The sequence below is a fragment of the Lissotriton vulgaris genome, chromosome 3_1 (assembly GCF_964263255.1).
Source record: "Lissotriton vulgaris chromosome 3_1, aLisVul1.2, whole genome shotgun sequence".
Lineage (NCBI taxonomy): Eukaryota > Metazoa > Chordata > Amphibia > Caudata > Salamandridae > Lissotriton > Lissotriton vulgaris.
In genome coordinates, this window is record NC_141689.1 from 41,419,458 (window position 1) to 41,437,133 (window position 17,676).

Sequence of the window (17,676 nt, forward strand, 5' to 3'; positions counted from 1 at the left end):
CACCGCACTCCACCTGAACCAAGAAAAATGTCTGTTCAGTATAATAATCTATAAAACTGTAATGCTGCCACCTCCGCTTTATGTTAAACCCGCAGATCATGGACAACCGTCCCATGCCAAGACGAACGGCAAGCGAGCTGCACCCCTCGAGGTCACAGAACAGAATCTGAACCTCAGAGTCCTCATGCACAGACCTAGCCCTCAGTCTGCATACTAGATAACTGTGCTGGTTGCGTCAATGAACAAGTGAGGACACCATCTTCACATGCAGTCGGGTCACTCAGGGCGGGGATAGCCGCCGGTTTACCATGGAAGGGGCATTTAAGTCCAACGCCTCCTAATTCGAGTTAACAGATATAAGTTATCCATTGCTGCCTACTTAAGCTCTCTGTCTTCACTGCAAATCTCTACCCCTTTTATAGCAAGAGCCACCTTGGCGGTCCTCATTTACTTTTAGAACATTCTCAAAGTTGACAAATATAGTTCCCATTTGTATTAGTCAACAAGTGTGCATGAAGAGCAGGAAACAAAGTAGGAGAATCATATCTTGAGCAAGTGAAAGGGGGGACCAGCAGACTAACCTTCCATGCAGTGAAGGAAGAGTGAAGGGCCAATGAGATACAAAGTCAATCCCAAGTGAATTTAGATCAAGCCTTCCCAAGGCTGGTTAAAGAAGACATAATTGAATCACGCGCATCCTGCCTCAACCAGAAGGACCCTCCACCCTGGACACAGAACTGGCTCAAAGTGAGGTGAGCAGGTTACACAGGATCACAGAGGGCTCTGACTGCAACTTGATCATCCTGACCACCCCTGAAGGATGCCCCTACCCCAGAACGGATGTCACCTTCTCGTCTTCGTAAACGATCTCCGCGGGGATGATCCGGTCGATGATTTTAGAGAAGATGGTTGGCGAGCTGATGGCATGTTTTCTTCGGGCTTCGTCCACCTGCTGAGCCTTCAGTACCTCATCACTGTCCCCTCCAGCGGCGGCAGAATAGCATCTCTAGCAGGAAGAGAAGAAAGCGACATCAACGCTGCGAAGGGAACTGAAGACAAGGAGCCTGCACTTGCAACAAGAAGAACAAGTTACTTACCTTCGCTAACGATATATCTGTAAGAAACAGTAGTTAGTATTAGATTCCTTACCTTAGAATATCCCCAGGCGTCAGTCTGGATCCGGAAACTTTTGTGTAGCAGTACCCCTGCGCGTCGGTAGGCGTCGTCTGCAGGCGTCCCCTGCGGCTCCGCGTCCGTCGTTGGCGTCATGCGCCGTGATGACGTCGCTGGAGTATATAGATGCCGCCTCCGCGCGCTGACGTCAGTTCTTTGTACACAGCTTTTCCGCGCCAGAACACGCCGAGCCATGTAAGAACCAACACTGGTGCCATTTGAAACTAGGGCCCTGAAAGGGATGTCCTTAACCCTATGTATCAGTTCGCAGAACGGGGAGGATGGGAGGGGCAGTAAGGAATCTAATACTAACTACTGTTTCTTACAGATATATCGTTACCGAAGGTAAGTAACTTGTTCATCTGAAAGAAACAGGTTAGTGATAGATTCCTTACCTTAGAATAGATACCCCAGCAATACCAACCCTGGTGGTGGGTCTGCGAACCAATACAATCTCACACCAGAAAGTCCTGGAGGACAGAATGGCCAAAGAAGCCATCCCTCCGGACTTGACTGTCCAGGCAGTAGTGCCTCGCAAAGGTGTGCAGCGAGGTCCACGTAGCCGCCTGGCAAATGTCCTTCAAGGGGACTCCCTGGCCCAGGGCAGTAGTAGCCGCTGTGGCCTGAGTGGAATGGGCCCTCAGCCCAACAGGAGGCTCCTTCCGAGCCAAAGAGTAGCACGCTTTGATGCACAGAACGACCCACCGAGAGATGGTCCGTTTATGCACCGCCCGTCCCTTCTTCGCACCCATGTAGCCAACAAACAGTTGGTCATCCACCCGGAACTGGCGTGTGCGATCCATATAAAATGAGAGCGCACGTTTTGGGTCCAGACGATGGAGCCGCTCTTCATCCTTTGAAGGATGCGGAGGCGGGAAGAAGGAAGGGAGGGTGATGGACTGCCCGATGTGAAAAGCAGAGACTACTTTGGGCAGGAAAGAAGGTCTAGTTCTCAGAACCACCTTGTCTGGATGAATGGACATGGAAGGAGGTTTGACAGAAAGAGCCTGGAGCTCACTCACTCTCCTGGCAGAGGTGATGGCAACCAGGAAGGCCGTCTTTAAAGTCAGGAGACAGAGAGGACAGGAATGAAGTGGCTCAAAGGGAGCACACATCAAGAAGGTTAGAACCAGGTTCAAGTCCCACTGAGGCATCACAAACGGAACAGGTGGATACATGTGTGTGATGGCCTTCAAGAATCTTGTTACAATAGGGGACTTGAACAAAGAAGGCTGATCAGGTAGCCTCAGAAAGGCCGAAAGGGCAGAAAGGTAGCCCTTGAGAGTGCCCAGAGCAGAGCCCTGCTGGGCAAGAGAGAGAAGAAAGAGGAGACCCTCGGAAAGAGGGGCAGAAAGAGGGTCCACAGCCTTTGCTGTGCACCATGCCACAAATCTGTTCCACCGGCAGGCGTATACCGACTTAGTGGAGGGACGCCTGGCTGCCAGAATCACATCACAGACTTCAGGAGGCAAGTCAAATTGCCTCAACTGTCGCCGCTCAATGTCCACGCATGGAGGTGGAGGCTGGACAGGTTCGGGTGGAGGACCGTCCCCTGCTGCTGCGACAGAAGGTCCACCTGAAGAGGCAGGCGGATCGGGGGACCGACTGACATGCTGAGTAGCTCGGGATACCAGTACCTTCGAGCCCAGTCCGGAGCCACAAGGATGACTTGGGCCCGGTCGCGCCTGATCTTCTTCAGCACTCTGGGCAGAAGTGGTATAGGCGGAAAGGCGTATAACAGACCGCAACTCCACTCGCGCCGAAAGGCGTCGCCGTGCGAGTGCCGTCTTGGAAACTCCAACGCGCAGAACTGATGACATTGCGCGTTCTCTTCTGTGGCGAATAGATCTAACCAAGGCTCTCCCCATCGCAGAATGAGGCCTTGCACCACGTCCGAGTTCAGACGCCATTCGTGATCCATCGAGCACCGACGGCTGAGTTCGTCCGCCCTGGCGTTCAGAGAACCTGCCAGGTGTTGAACCATCAGAGTCACGCCCTGAAGTTCCAGCCACTGCCAGAGGCGCAGAGCCTCCTGGCAGAGGGTCCACGACCCCACCCCGCCCTGTTTGTTGCAGTACCACATGGCAGTGGTGTTGTCCGTGAACACCTGCACTACCCTCCCTCTGACAAAGGGGAGGAATGCTTTCAGTGCTAGACGAATCGCCCGTAGCTCCAACAGGTTTATATGGAGCCGGGACTCCGCCGGAGACCAGATGCCTCTGATCTCTGCCTCTCCCAAGTGGCCTCCCCAGCCCTGGAGGGACGCGCCCGTCACAACAACGTGCTCCGGTTGGGGAAGGGAGAGGGATCTGCCTATGACCCAATCGCGGTCCGTAAGCCACCACTGCAGTTGTCTCGCAGTGCCCTCCGAGATCAAGACATGGTCGGACAAGTTGCCCTGATGCTGGGCCCACTGAAACTTCAGGTCCCACTGCAGAGCCCGCATCCGCCACCGGGCGTGATGCACCAGAAGGATGCAGGAAGCCATCAGCCCCAGCAGCCGCAGCGTCAACCTGACCGAAACCCGGGATAACGGCTGAAAGATGGGAATCAAAGCCTGTATATCCTGGACCCGCCGTTCCGGAGGATAAACCCGAAACTGCGCCGAGTCGAGAACCGCTCCGATGAAAAGGAGCTTTTGAGAGGGACACAGGTGTGATTTCGGCACATTGATGGAAAACCCCAGCTCGTGCAGGAGGTCTGCCGTCATCTGAAGGTGGTGGACGACTGTCAGGGGCGAGCCCGCCTTCAACAACCAGTCGTCTAGGTAGGGGAAGACTGAAACCCCTAACCTGCGCAGATGGGCTGCGACCACCGCCATCACCTTTGTGAACACCCGTGGGGCGCTTGTAAGGCCGAAGGGGAGCACGATAAACTGAAAGTGCTCGTGGCCTACCGTGAACCGCAGGTAACGCCGGTGGGCCGGCAGGACGGGGATGTGAAAATACGCATCCTGCAAGTCCAACGCTACCATCCAGTCTTGCGGGTCTAGGGCAGCCAAGACCTGAGCCAAAGTCAACATTTTGAACTTCTCCTTCCGGAGGAAGCCGTTGACGTTCCGTAGATCCAAGATAGGACGTAGGCCCCCTTTGTCCTTCTTGGGCACCAAGAAGTAGTGGGAATAGCAACCACGCCCTACTTCTGGCCCAGGAACGCGCTCGATGGCCCTCTTGGCCAAGAGGGCCGTAACTTCCTCTTGCAGAAGTGCCAAGTGGTCCCCCGACACACGGTGGTTCTGCGGTGGCATGGCTGGAGGATTGGTCTCGAAGGGAAGGGAGTAGCCCCTTCGGACGAGCTGCAGCACCCACCTGTCCGATGTGATTGCGCGCCAGCGGGAGTGGTGATGGCGAACCCTGCCACCCACCGGCGTCGCATGGGCCTGAAAGCACGGACTAGGAGGATTTGGAGGCAGATGCTGCGGGGGGAGGTGTGGACTGACCCCGCCGTTGTCCCCGACCGCCACCACGCCGGTTTCCACGGCCGCCACCGCGTTGATAAGTTTGTTGCGGCGCGTGGCTGGCAGCACGTGTGGGACCGCCCCTTCCTTGGCAACGAAAGGAGCGAAACGAACCAGTTTGCTGGTGCTGGGTCAAGAGAACCAAGGACTTGGCCGTGACCCTGGAGTCCTTGAAGCGCTCCAGCGCGTGGTCCGCTTTGTCGCCAAACAGGCGACTGCCATCGAACGGCATGTCCATCAAGGCATTCTGGACATCTGCCGAAAAGTTGGCGGATCTCAGCCAGGCGTGGTGACGAATCGCCACCGTCGTGGACATCGCTCTGCCCAGCGAGTCGGTCGTATCAAGACCACACCTGATGGAGTATTTCGCTGCGTCTCGGCCTTCAATCATAGCTTTGCCGAGTTTTGCCCGTACCTCCGGCGGGCATTCTGGCAGCACGTCCGCGACCGTATCCCACAGAGAGTGGGTGTAGCGGCCCAAGAGGCACGCGGTGTTGCAAGACCGCAGTCCCAGACTCAGGGACGAGAAGACCTTTTTTCCATACTGGTCGTACCTCTTAGATTCCCTGTCGGGCGGGGCCGACGGGAATGCGGTTTGGGAAGTCGAGGCCTGGATCACCAGACTCTCAGGGGTGGGATGGGTGGACAGGAACTTGGGGTCATCCGTATACGGACGGTGGCGTCTGGCCACGTTCCTATCAACAGGCGAACCTGAAGCGGGCCAGGACCACCTGCCCAACAGAACGTCAGTCAAGGCCTCGTTGAACGGCAGCAGTGGCTCCTGTGGGCATGACTGCGGTTTGAGGACCTCAGTGAGGATGTTAGTCCTCACGGCCGCGACGGGGAGCTCAAGGTGCAAGGCCTTGGCAGCCCTCATCAATACCACTGAATAAGCTGCCCCCTCCTCCGAAGCCACGGTAGGAGGCGAGACAAAGCCAGGGTTAGGGGATTCATCTAGACCACTGGCGTCACCCAAGTCACCCGTCCAGTCCACATTGTACTGACACTCGCGTGTCAGAGGGTCCTCAGACCCCTCCCAATCCTCTCTGTAATCTACATCCTCATCATATTCAGGATCAACATTGTAGACTGGCTCCCCGGGGTTCACAGGCCCCATCGGCGTCGGACTCGGCGTCGGGCGACGCCGGTCCGACTCAGTGTCCGGAGTCGGAGAGGGTATGGGGGCGGCACCGCCCGGGGCCGGCGCCGGAGAACCGGCGCCGCGCGGGGACGGCGTTGGGGGCAACCCCGATGGAATCGGCGCCGGAGAGGTCGGCTGGCCAGCCGGCGTCGATCCGGAAGGCCCCTGCGGCGCCGGGGCCGAAGCCGTTGGCGGCGCCGGGGACGGAGCACCCGGCGGCGTCGAGGCAGGAGCACCCGACCCGCTAGGGCCCTCGGACGGGGCCACAGGGCCCGAAGGCGCCGCAGGCCCCGTTGGAGGAGACAGTGCTCTCATGGCCATGAGGAACTCCTCTATCTCCTCGGGCGTCGCGCCTTGCCCAGGGACCGTAGGGTATGGAGCAGGCCGCGCCGGCAGCTCACGTGGAGCCGCGGGGTGGGGCCACCCGAACCCCCGGCCACGTCGGGGGGGGGGGGGGGGGGGGGGGGTCGGGGGTACGATGACGACGCCCCGACTTCTTGTGTTTCCTACCTGAGGAACCAGAGGAATGGTGACGACTTCCGGAGCGTTCGTGACGGCTCCGCGACCGCTCCCTCGACCTCCGGCCCGACCGGGACCTCTCGACGCGGGCCCGACACCAGCAGCTCGAGTAGCTTGCGGGACCGCTTCTGCCTAGCTTTACTCGTCAAGGCCCGGCAATCGACACAGGCGTCCACGTCGTGGTCGGGGCCCAGGCACCGGAGACAGAGTCGGTGATGGTCCGTGACCGACATCGTGCGGTCGCAGTCATCACAGTTCTTAAAACCGGGCATCCTACTGGCACCGTAAGAAGAGTCAAAAAGATCAATAACTTTGGTCAAAGACCGGAGTACTGCACTTCTCGGATCTGCGCTAACTGGCGCGGAAAAAAGAAGAACCGACGTCAGCGCGCGGAGGCGGCGTCTATATACTCCAGCGACGTCATCACGGCGCACGACGCCAAAGACGGACGCAGAGCCGCAGGGGACGCCTGCAGACGACGCCTACCGACGCGCAGGGGTACTGCTACGCAAAAGTTTCCGGATCCAGACTGACGCCTGGGGATATTCTAAGGTAAGGAATCTAATACTAACCTGTTTCTTTCAGATTCATCAGTACCAAAAGCTGCACCGAATAAGCAAGAGCAAGAAAATGTAGACATGGAGGTGCACAAATGAAGGGAGAAAATGAAATGACGCAGGAACTCAAACACCCAAAATAAACAGCCTTTATCTGTACATTCCTTGGCACTCAGGCCCTGTGGGACTTCTCAGTTCTATTCTTCTGAGCTTTTTCTGCTGAAACCTTAGCAACTCAACACTTATTCACTCTACCATTTCTGTTACTCATTCAGTATCATTCTATGAGGTTTGTTCCATTTGTGAATATAAAGGCCACCAATAAACCTTGGGGTGCATGGGGGTGGGGGGGTTTTAACATTTTCAGACCTGCTGTCAAAGGCTGAGCTGCTTGACCAAGAGGACTCAAGAGAGGTGGAGTAAACAGGTTGCGTGCTCCCTCTGGCCAGCACAGCCTTGCTGGTGAACCCCCAGTGGACTCACAATCACACAGTCTACTGCAGGATAATGTCAGGGTAGCACAGCCTTCCTAGCCATGGTGGGCATCTATCCCTAGGCCCCAACCACCATCTGAGCCCCAGTCCCATGAGCACCAAGACATTGTACTCCAAGAAAGACGGAGTATGAAATGCAAAGGGGCGACTAAAGGGGCAGAAAATGTTACAGTACTTCACTTACCAAACCAATTATTCTAAATATGGCTAATAAAATGGAGATGTGAGTTTCAGTAACAGAGTCAGATGTAGGTCGCCCTATACCGGTCGGTAACGGACGAAATTCGGTAATTTTGGCCTTTACCGACCGGTCTTAGGCTTTTCAGCTTTAGGGGCCTAATGTTAGGATTTGGTAATTTACTGAATCAGTAATTTAAGGAATCGGTAAATTACCAAATTCTTAAATACCGAATCGGTAAATTACTGAATCCTTAATGTAGAGAGCACTCAAGTGAGCCCTTTTCCCATCTCAGGATTCGTTATTTACCACCAACCACAAGTTGGTGGTGAATATTGAAAACCCCAAAAGAAGCAATTTTTTGCTAATTATTACAGTGCCATGTGGCAGACATACATGCCCTGCAACATGTGCACCCATGCACTATTTAGGGGTGCAACAGAGTGTCAGAGTGACACCCTGCCACCCTTCAATGTGTTCCCCCTTTTACCGAATCGGTATTTACCGATTCAGTAATTCCCATTCATTCCTATGGGCCTCCAGGCTCATAGGAATCAATGGGAATTACCGAATCGGTAAATACCGATTCGGTAATACTTACCTAATGAATACCTACATACCATTTACCAATTCTAAAATATCGAATTGGTAAAATTCGGTATTTTATAATCGGTAAATCTGGATTACCTACATCTGGCCCTTACTTCCTGCCGTGAAGAGAATGACGATGGAAGCTGACTCCCAGGTGAGGGCTGTTGCGCGAGACCCTACTCACTGAGCAGCGTTCACCAGCCCCTGAAGAGGGCTTTGAACCCCGGAGAAGCCCAGCCCCAGGGCGGGAGAGGCTGGCACAGGTACCGCGCACGGGGTGATCTACAGGTTTCTTCTTTTAACCCCTTCGTTGCGGCGGCTATTCCGCCGCAGCGCTAAAGGGGCGGGGCGGCCGCGCGGCGGCCGCATGCTGGTGACGGAGCCGCTCCGTCACCAGCCGCGGTTGAGCTATGCTGGTGACGGAGCAGTTCCGTCATGACCCGCCCCGCTCATTAGAACGCCCACGCAGGCGCGAAATCAGCGCCGCGCAGGCGCGGCGGCCGGGCCATGACGGAACCGCTCCGTCATCAGCACAGCTCAACTGTAGCTGATGACGGAGCGGTTCCGTCATCAGCATGGAAGGGGTTAAGAGTGTGTCAGAGTGAGGAAAAACTGCATCAATGGGACCGCGAAAAAGAGGTGTCTGACCCTATACACCAAGTACTACGGGAATTGCAGATGAAACTTTTTTTAAAACATGAAATCCATTCACAGCCTAACATATAGCTCTCATTCCAGTCCAGTGGTGCGGGATTTAATGGGGCAAACAGTTGTGGACAAGGGAAACAACAGCAACAGCAGTTATGAGGCTCATCTGAGGAAAGACGACCTGAAATTGATGGACTGACACCTTTGATTTTTTTTTTAAGTAAAGAAAAAAAAGAGGCTAGAGAAGCACGCCAAAAACAACCCCTCATGCTAATCGTATTGACAATTAATCAGTAGATTGAGATTTGAATAATGATCCATGCAGTGACTAACCTTCATGAACAACTGAAGATGAAGCAGGGCATGTTTCCCTGGGCACTCCTAACGCTTCTTTACAATAGATCGTAACCACCACTTGATTACTTGACGTCAGGCTGTGTACTATATTTAAACGTGTTCTCGACGCCGTGCTGACATTTCGGTGACGCGTAATGACGTAAACAGCATTGCCGCCTTATCATGCTAAGCATTTCCAATGCAACAGGCCTCGCATTTACGCGAGTTTGAGCTATTGACACTGTAAATAACAATGCCTTTTATTTTTGTTTTCGTTTTAAAACATAAATAAAAAGCATTGTAATTTACAATGGCTTATACTCGCGTACATGCGAGACCTATTGCTTTGCAAATGCTTGTTGAGTGTTCTCCTTGCTCCGTCCAAGTTTTCATTTATTGAACAGGTTTGCAGCGCTTTATGAATCCTTGATGGGTTTGGGAGCATAGACAATGCCCCTTGATCAGCGATCAAGGACTCCATGGAGTTCAGAGCTGGAGACAGCAAAGCAGCACTGGAGAGGAGAGGCAATCTGCCCACACAACAACCAAAATAGATCGAAATTGAAAATGAAAGCTAGCTTCGGTGAGAGGAGCCCCTTGCTCCAGTTGGCAGAGTTCTAGCAAAAAGTGAAAAAAAACCTATAACAAAAATCAGAACAGGATATACGCATGAGCAAGAGCACTGGGTGGAGTGGCATGGATAAGCCTTCAGCTTTTAAAAAAACACAGGGGTCAGGTACGAAGGTCACACAAAGATTTCGGGATTGGGGATGGTACAGAGTCAAGACGCTTCAGAAGGCGGCCATGAAAAGCAGTGCACACCCCACATTTATTGGTCTTACCCATCACTCCCTTTTGCCTTCCATGAGAAGATAATGACAGGGATGATGAAAGTTACAGAATTTTGGTCACAACCCAGTTTACAAACATGGTGCAAGAAACCGTGCCAGTTTTAAAACGAAAGCGCTATGTTACATTATTCACTAAAATAGTGAAAAGAAAGCATTTCCAAAGCAAAGGAAAAAAATAGAAGTGGCCTCAGAAAAGTGCAGGTATTTGGTAAATCCTAAAATGCAAGAACTAACTCAAACAGTCAGAAAGCAGGATCTCTTCAGAATAAACTAGAAATAAAGTAAAACAAGGATACCGCGTGAGATGTATCTGCAAGAAGAACAGATCTGCAAACAACACACAAGGAACTGCAAAGCAACAAAAAAAGGATGTAGGAAGGAAGGCGGAGAAACCAGCCTGTGAAGAGAAAGAGAGGTGTACACAGGTCTACACACACCACGCAAACCATCAGAAGATACTTGGAGTAACATGAGGTGAAGACAGAGGTGTACACAGGTCTACACACACCACGCGAACCATCAGAAGATACTTTGAGTAACCTGAGGTGAAGACAGAGGTGTATGCAGAGCTACACACACCACACAAACCATAAAAAGATGCTTAGAGTAACCGGAGGTGAAGACAGAGGTATACGCAGGGTTACGCACGCCACACAAACCATCAGAAGATACGTGGAGTAGCCGGAGGTGAAGACCGTAGGAAGCTGGCTCTGTATATTCTTTTCAATCAATAGGAGTGTTAGGGGGGATGTAAGGTAAGGCTGCACCCCGCTCAACCAAGTAACAACAATATAGAGCCTTACCTATTCAAAAACACCCATATAAAAGACCTACTAATGGGATCTGATCCACCATCATTTTTCTAAACCCCACAGGTGTGTAAAGTAACACTAATCCCTTAGGTCAAGGTGTCTATTCTGTAAAAAAGAAGGCATCTCAACGGGCCTCTTCTCACTAAAAATTGTGAGAAAAGATAGAGTGCCTCACGGTAGCAGCAACCAAGGGGGTTCCTGGCTAGCAATTACCAGTGTACCCACTTCTCATCATTAGTCACTCTCTCTTTGTGATGTGTAAAGAAAGAAAAACAAAAATTAGCATGTGCATAAATAATAATGGTGAGGTGCAAAAATGGTGAACAGAGACCAATATGTGCACTATTCAAAAAACTGCATGAATATGCTCTTAGAACCCCAAGGAGAACCAGTGCATTCGGTTTGCAAAAATTAAAAATCTGGTAAGGTTTGCCGGCTATCCACCTTTCTTCCAATGCTGCAAACCCTCCCAATTAAAAATGGTTAATTATATACCATACTCATTTACTTAGTGCCGACATGTTTCATTGCTCCACATTCCAGCAACTTCATCAGGGCAGTGTGGGGTTCTCGATTATCAATCTTCACACTCAATCATTCTACAGACCTGTGGTGACATTAAAAACAGATCACAGCAGTGAATACACAACACCCCTTCATCCGGAGGTTTTCATCGAGAGCACGTCAAAACAACACATAGACTGTGTCAGTCTGGATTGTTTACCTTATGGTTGCCAAGTCAGTGCATACCAGCAACCACGCGATAGAACGGACCCGTGTCACACGATCACGTGTCCACCAGTGGCTCGGTATATCTCAAGCCCCCTGTATGATGAAAATGGATAAATAAAATACCAAACGTAAGGCACAAACAGTGATGTCAAGACCGCAGCAGTCTGCCTGCTTCTCGAGAGGGGGCTTGAGATATACCGAGCCACTGGTGGACACGTGAACGTGTGACACGGGTCCATTCTATCGCGTGGTTGCTGCTTACAAGTGGGAGTTTGGGGGGTTAGGACCACGGTTCCTCCAAGTCTAGGTGCAAGCTGCACCACCAGCAGCACTGGGGCAGCAGGGTGCAGAGTGCAGGGTCCCAGTGTTAGCCAATGTGGCTAAGAGGGCCTTTGATTAGGGACTGCTGACGAGCAGGCCACTTGGAAGCTGGAGCAAAGCTCCTGGGTTTAAGGTCAGCAATGAAGGGGCCAACAATCAGCACAGGAGTTGCATCACCAGCGGCACAGGGGCAGCCTGGTGCAGTGTGCCAAGAAGACGTCGGGGACCCCGTGGTTTCCAAAGGAGACCTTCGGTTCGGCAAAGTTGCTACAGGTTCGGGCAGGGAGACTTCCTGAAGGAGACAATCGGCTGAAGAGGTAAGTTGGGTTCTTGGGGGATGCCTAGACACCGTCGGTTGGGCCACTCAAGGCCGTGGGGTGTCGGGTCCACGGGTTTCTTTTGGTGTTGGGTCTTCTTACCAGCTCCCGACAGGGTGTCCCTTCAGGTTGGGCTAAAGGAGTCATCTTGAGGGAGGTCGGGGATCACCAGATCCCAGATCCCAGGTCAGGATCACTGGAGAGACCTCGGTCCCAGGTCAGGATCACTGTAGAGAGCTCCTCGTGGTGTTGCGCTGCTCAAAGTCGGGCCAGGGGCATCGGGTGCAGAGTGCTGCAGCATCGCAGTCACCTGAATCAGGATCCTGTGGGTGAGTTTTGGCTTTGAGCAAATACGGTGCTCACAGAAGTCAGAGTCTGTAAGATGGTGGCAGGGCAGGTCCTCCATACTCTGGGGTTTCTGGCTGCTGGACTCACCGGGGTTCTCGCTGTAGGCAGGTCGTAGATGGGACTGGCCGGTAGGGCTAGGGCACGGCTCTTCGGTCCTTCTTCATTCTTCCTCAAATCTGACATGGCACGGTTCATGGTTGCCTCTAAACACTAAATTTAGGGGTGTTAAAAAGGGTGTGCAGGTCGGGACCAATGGGCTCCTTCCTTGGGGTGGGTACACCCCCCTATTATGCCACCCTCCACTGGGAAGGATGTGTGCAAGTGACATAACAATGGTAGGCTCTCACTACAGTACCAACACATTTCAAGTTACAAGGCACCGCACATCCCTAACTGGCTGAGTCCCCTCATCTCCATGATGGAGGGGACGGAGATGTGTTCACCTCTCCTCCCCCACCTGATGGGTGTGGTTGGCAAAGGTGGGCATACTTGTCTTTCTAGCTTGGTTATCCCACTGATTCTAACACCCAAAGTGGGGGGCAGAACCGGTGGGAGCAAGTTGCTGCTCCTGAGAATAGACACCCAGCTTCCCCCTGTCTTCATGTCCTAGAATAAAGACCATTGCGGGACCAGTCTGCGTGAAGATTGCGATTTTGTGCATTACTGCAATTGGGGAATAGAAAATGGTACAGCAACTTCCAGTCACTGTGTTAAGGTCTCCTGACCAGAAGCCGCAACCGCAGTCCCACAACAGTGAGCAGGAGATTCCTTGGTGCATCAAGTTTGGGATACTGACCAACAGCTCCCCTTGCAAGAGTGGAACCAGTAATCTGAGGACATTTAAATAGTTTGCTAGGACAGGCTACCCGTACCCCACTTCGAGGGAGCTTAGGAGGGGAACTGGAGGTGCCCTTTCCCAAAAAATAAAATAAAAAGCTACTAGAAGGAGAGATGGCTACAGAGGAGCTGATGGGTCATGGGGCGAGACCTGAACCGTCATGCTTCAGGTGATGTCCAAGAGCCTAGATGCGTCTGGCCAGCAGAGGCTAGCATGGACATCAGAGGCTGTAGGTTTCACAGTACTCGATAGGATGCAAGTTTAACTAGACTATATGCGGTCAGTAAGTGTCAGCAGTGCCGGCAAATCCCCAACTGCCATCCATGACTGACTAAGAACCAAGTACCAAGAGAAGTTCAACAGCATCCGAAGAGTGTTACCGCGGCCGGCCCTGGTGGGCACCTGCTTGTTTCGCTATGGGTCTTGTGTTTGGGCCCAAGCATCAAGGGCTCAGGACCTCCAGCACAGCTCCTTCGGACTGGTGCTGCTGCAGCTTAGCTAACTTACCCAAGGTCGCTCCACTGGTACTCAAACTTCATGCACTACTGTTCAAAAAGGGTAGAGTCATGACGGGCAATTGTAGACAAGTCTGCAACCAAGTGGGCACCTTCCACCGTGTGCTATGGGAATGTCCGAGGTTACAGGTCTTCTGGGGAAAGTGGTTAAGTGCTTAAATGAGGTGTGTGGGTCCTCCCTCACCCCAATGGCAAAATAGCGCCTCCTGAATGTGTGGGGAGAGAGAGAGCTACCACGTATAAGCCAACTGTGGGTTACACTGGGCCTGTCTATTGCAAAGCGCAACATAGTTAAATGATGGGGTGCGGAGCAAGACCCACAACTAGATCGGTTGAAAAAGGAATAGGACACGGACTGGTGCATGCTGGCTGAAAGGGTTGTCTATGAAGGCCAAGGATGCCCGTGGCCGTGCAAAACAACACCACCCGGAGCGGCTCCACCTCCACTAACCAGCGACGCATGCAAGAGGTGCCTGCTGGAGGACTTCACAGACTCTACACAGACAAGTACTGTGGCATTGCACCCCTAGCAAGGAGTGGGTTGTAAGAGTACATAAATAAATGGAGGGGGTTTTGAACACTATGCTGTGGTCAACAGTATTCAAGATGCCTTTCTCTCACAGACTCTCTCGCAATCTTGAGAGAAATAGTACAAATTGTGAAAAACGACTAGTCAATTGCATTAGAATTGTAATTTAGAATGGGTTTAAATGCTGTAGAAACGGTATGCAACGGTTACCACGCATATTTTACAACGCTGTACCGTTACAACGATACTTTTACCACGCAGGTCGTTACAACGAAATGCGCTGGGGGGCGCTCCAGGATAGTAAATACTTTAATTTACTATCCAACTCCTTTCCCTAGAGTCCACGGGGACTGGAGTTGGAATAGTAAATTAAATAATTTACTATCCAGGGCCCCTCCACGCAAATCGTTGTAACGACTTGCATGGTAAAAGTAGCATTGTAACGGTACGCGTTGTACAAGTACGCGTGGTACCGTCATACATCCCCTAGAAACTAGGAAATAACTTGCATGAAAAATGTAAATGCATAACGTGTGAAACCTTAATAAGTAAACTGTGTACAATGAATTAATAATCACATGTAGAATTAAGAATGTTACTATAATATTTACTAGTTAAATTTTTTTTGCACCAGGAAACCATTCCATATTGCATATATTAATAAGGTCCAAAACCTTTCTTTCGACTCTTGCTCACTGTTTCATCAGTAAAACATATTTGTGCAACTGCTTCGCATTACTGATGTTTACAAATGTGTTGACTCCAACCGCACGTTCATTTATTTCCTCACCCCCATGTTAGATAATTCACTATTCAATTTCAATCTTTATTCGGTTATTTGCAAAAAACAACCATAAAAGCACAATTTAATATACATTATAAAAACAAATTGATAAAAGAGACCACAATATCCACAGGAGAAAAACACAATTAGTCTGTAGGTGAGTATATACAACAATATGTACAACAATATCAAGCATTATCCCTCCATGCTGATTCTAAATTTAGGGCTAATTTTAAAAAACTGATTACAAATAAAGTGCATTCGTTATTTAGCAGCTGTAGGTGACAAAGTGCAAGTTTAATCTGAGTAAAATTCAGTCTTTTAAGGAGAGGCTTAAGATAAGCCCTCCGGGGAATATCATAATATAGGGCAAAAGAATAAAAAGTGCACCAAGTCCTGCGGAGACACACAGTCGCAGCTGCAGGTAGGTAATACTTGGCCTTGGTGGCTGCCTCTTGGAACGGCTAACAATAAGTGAAAGAGGTTCAGCCGAAACCTAATTAACAAGAAACGGTCAAAACTCGACATTGGCCAGGTCAGGTATGGTTCCATGCTTAAAGTGGTTTGTATGACAACATAGTTTCTATTGCTGCTTTTCATTAGATCCACCTCCTCCCGCTGGAATAGCTGCGAAAGAAGGAAAGTGTTTTTCACAAACTTTACATCGGTTACTGTAATTGAGTCGGGATTTGAGAAAAGTTCCAGGCGCCCCAATGCAGTGAAACATTTTTTTAAAGTATTTTAGCCACGGGATTTTTAACATGTTATCCCATATCAGTGCTTCTCTCAAGAGCTGGTGGTTTAGCGGGAGGTCTTTATTTAGCCAGCATTTAGGCCAGAATGTTAAAGGCCGAAGTGCAATGGTATCACCTAAATAGGGGGAACCTAATTCCTCATGCACTATAAAATTGGCGGTTCCTCTTGGAACCCCAAAAAGCTGTTTCAAGAAATTATTTTCTGCTACCACCAAGTCCTTAACATTCGTGTGCCCCCATAACTCGCTTCCGTAGCAGCCTATAGCCAGGCTCTTGGCCTGATATACTTTTAGCAAAGCAGCAATTGGGCGTTTCCCCATTTTCCTTGCAAAATTAAAAATTGCTGCATTTGCCCGTTTTATCTCCCCTTTTTTCTTCTGTACAGCAAGGCCCCATTTCAGTTGGTTATCAAACAGGACCCCCAAGTAGGAGAAAGTTTTAGTCATAGGAATCTTCTCCCCGTTTACATGAAATGAAAACTCCTTGTTATGTGTTGTACCTACATTCATAACAAAAGATTTTGAGTTATTAATGGAGAGATACCGGGATTTCATAAATGTAAAGAAGGTGTTAAGCAGCAGTTGAAGCCCTTTTGCGGTCCTTGCCAACAAAACGGCGTCGTCCGCATAAAGTAAAACAGGTAGCCCTTTACGTCCAACAAAGGGATAGTCAGCACATGTTTTTAAGAGGGTATTTTCCAGATTGTTGATATATAGATTAAAAAGAAACGGGCCAGGATGCAACCCTGTCTTACACCCCGGTGTACTCCGAATCCCCTGGTCACCTTCAGGTCCTGGGTGTATCGCACGTTAGCTCGAGTGTCCTGGTGTAAATCCGCCAGGAAATTGACCAGGGTCTTCTCCACCCCCATATTTCTCATTGCCTCCCATAATTTGCCCCTGCTGACACAGTCGAAGGCTGAAGAGAGGTCCATAAAAGCCATATGGACGGTGCCCTGGCATGCCAACGTATATTTACCTAACACCATGTATAAGTTGAGACACTGGGAGATGGTGGAGTGGCCTGGTCTAAAACCGCATTGAATTGGAGAAATTATATTATTTTCGTCAGCCCAGGCTGTTAGCCTATTCAAGATTACACCGCCTACTACTTTTACAACCGAATCAATTAAAGATATTGGCCTGTAGCAGGATGTGCAGTTTCGGTCCCCTTTTTTAAAAACGGGGACTGTTGTGGACAACCCCCAAGACTTTGGGCATCCATGGTCAGCGGCTGCATTAAATACAGCGGTGAGAACGGGGGCCCAAAGTGATGTCCTTGATTTAAAAAGGTCCGGAGGCTCACCATCAGGCCCGGCTGCTTTCCTGCTGGTTAAACCCATGATGCCCTTCTCCACCTCACAAATGTTGAAACGCAGGGGGTTAAAACCTGGTTCACCTTGGTCATATATGGGTTGTGGTATATCGCTGTTAAAAATACGACTAAAATGTGAGACCCAATCATCTTCTGTAATATTGGTGCTTAGTGGGGATTCACCTGTGGAAGCAAAGGGGGGTGTCTTTATAATGCCCCAAAATTTAGAGCTGTTACCAAGTATTTCTGGATCGAACAGGTTTTCCCAGGTGGACGCTTTTACTTCTGCTTTGCGTTTAACCAGAGCCCTTTTGTAGGTGAGCCGAGCAGCCCTGATGTTTACCTGGTCCCTTGGATTGGCCTTAAGGGCTGACTTTAGGTCACGGCTTGCCTTTGAGCATGCATTGTCAAACCACTTTGGCGCGTTACTGATTCAGCCTGTAGAGGCTACTGTTAGCATTCCCCC

General features: G+C 50.7%; 1 protein-coding gene across 1 annotated transcript in view; it reads right to left on the reverse strand.

The window, feature by feature from the left end:
• Positions 1 to 17,676, reverse strand: part of LOC147725893 (long-chain-fatty-acid--CoA ligase ACSBG2-like) — a 680,835-nt gene that overhangs the window by 610,190 nt on the left and 52,969 nt on the right. The window contains exon 2 of the mRNA XM_086960036.1: positions 848 to 1,006. Coding sequence (XP_086816162.1) covers positions 848 to 1,006 — 159 coding nt within the window. The remainder of the gene's footprint in view (positions 1 to 847; positions 1,007 to 17,676) is intronic.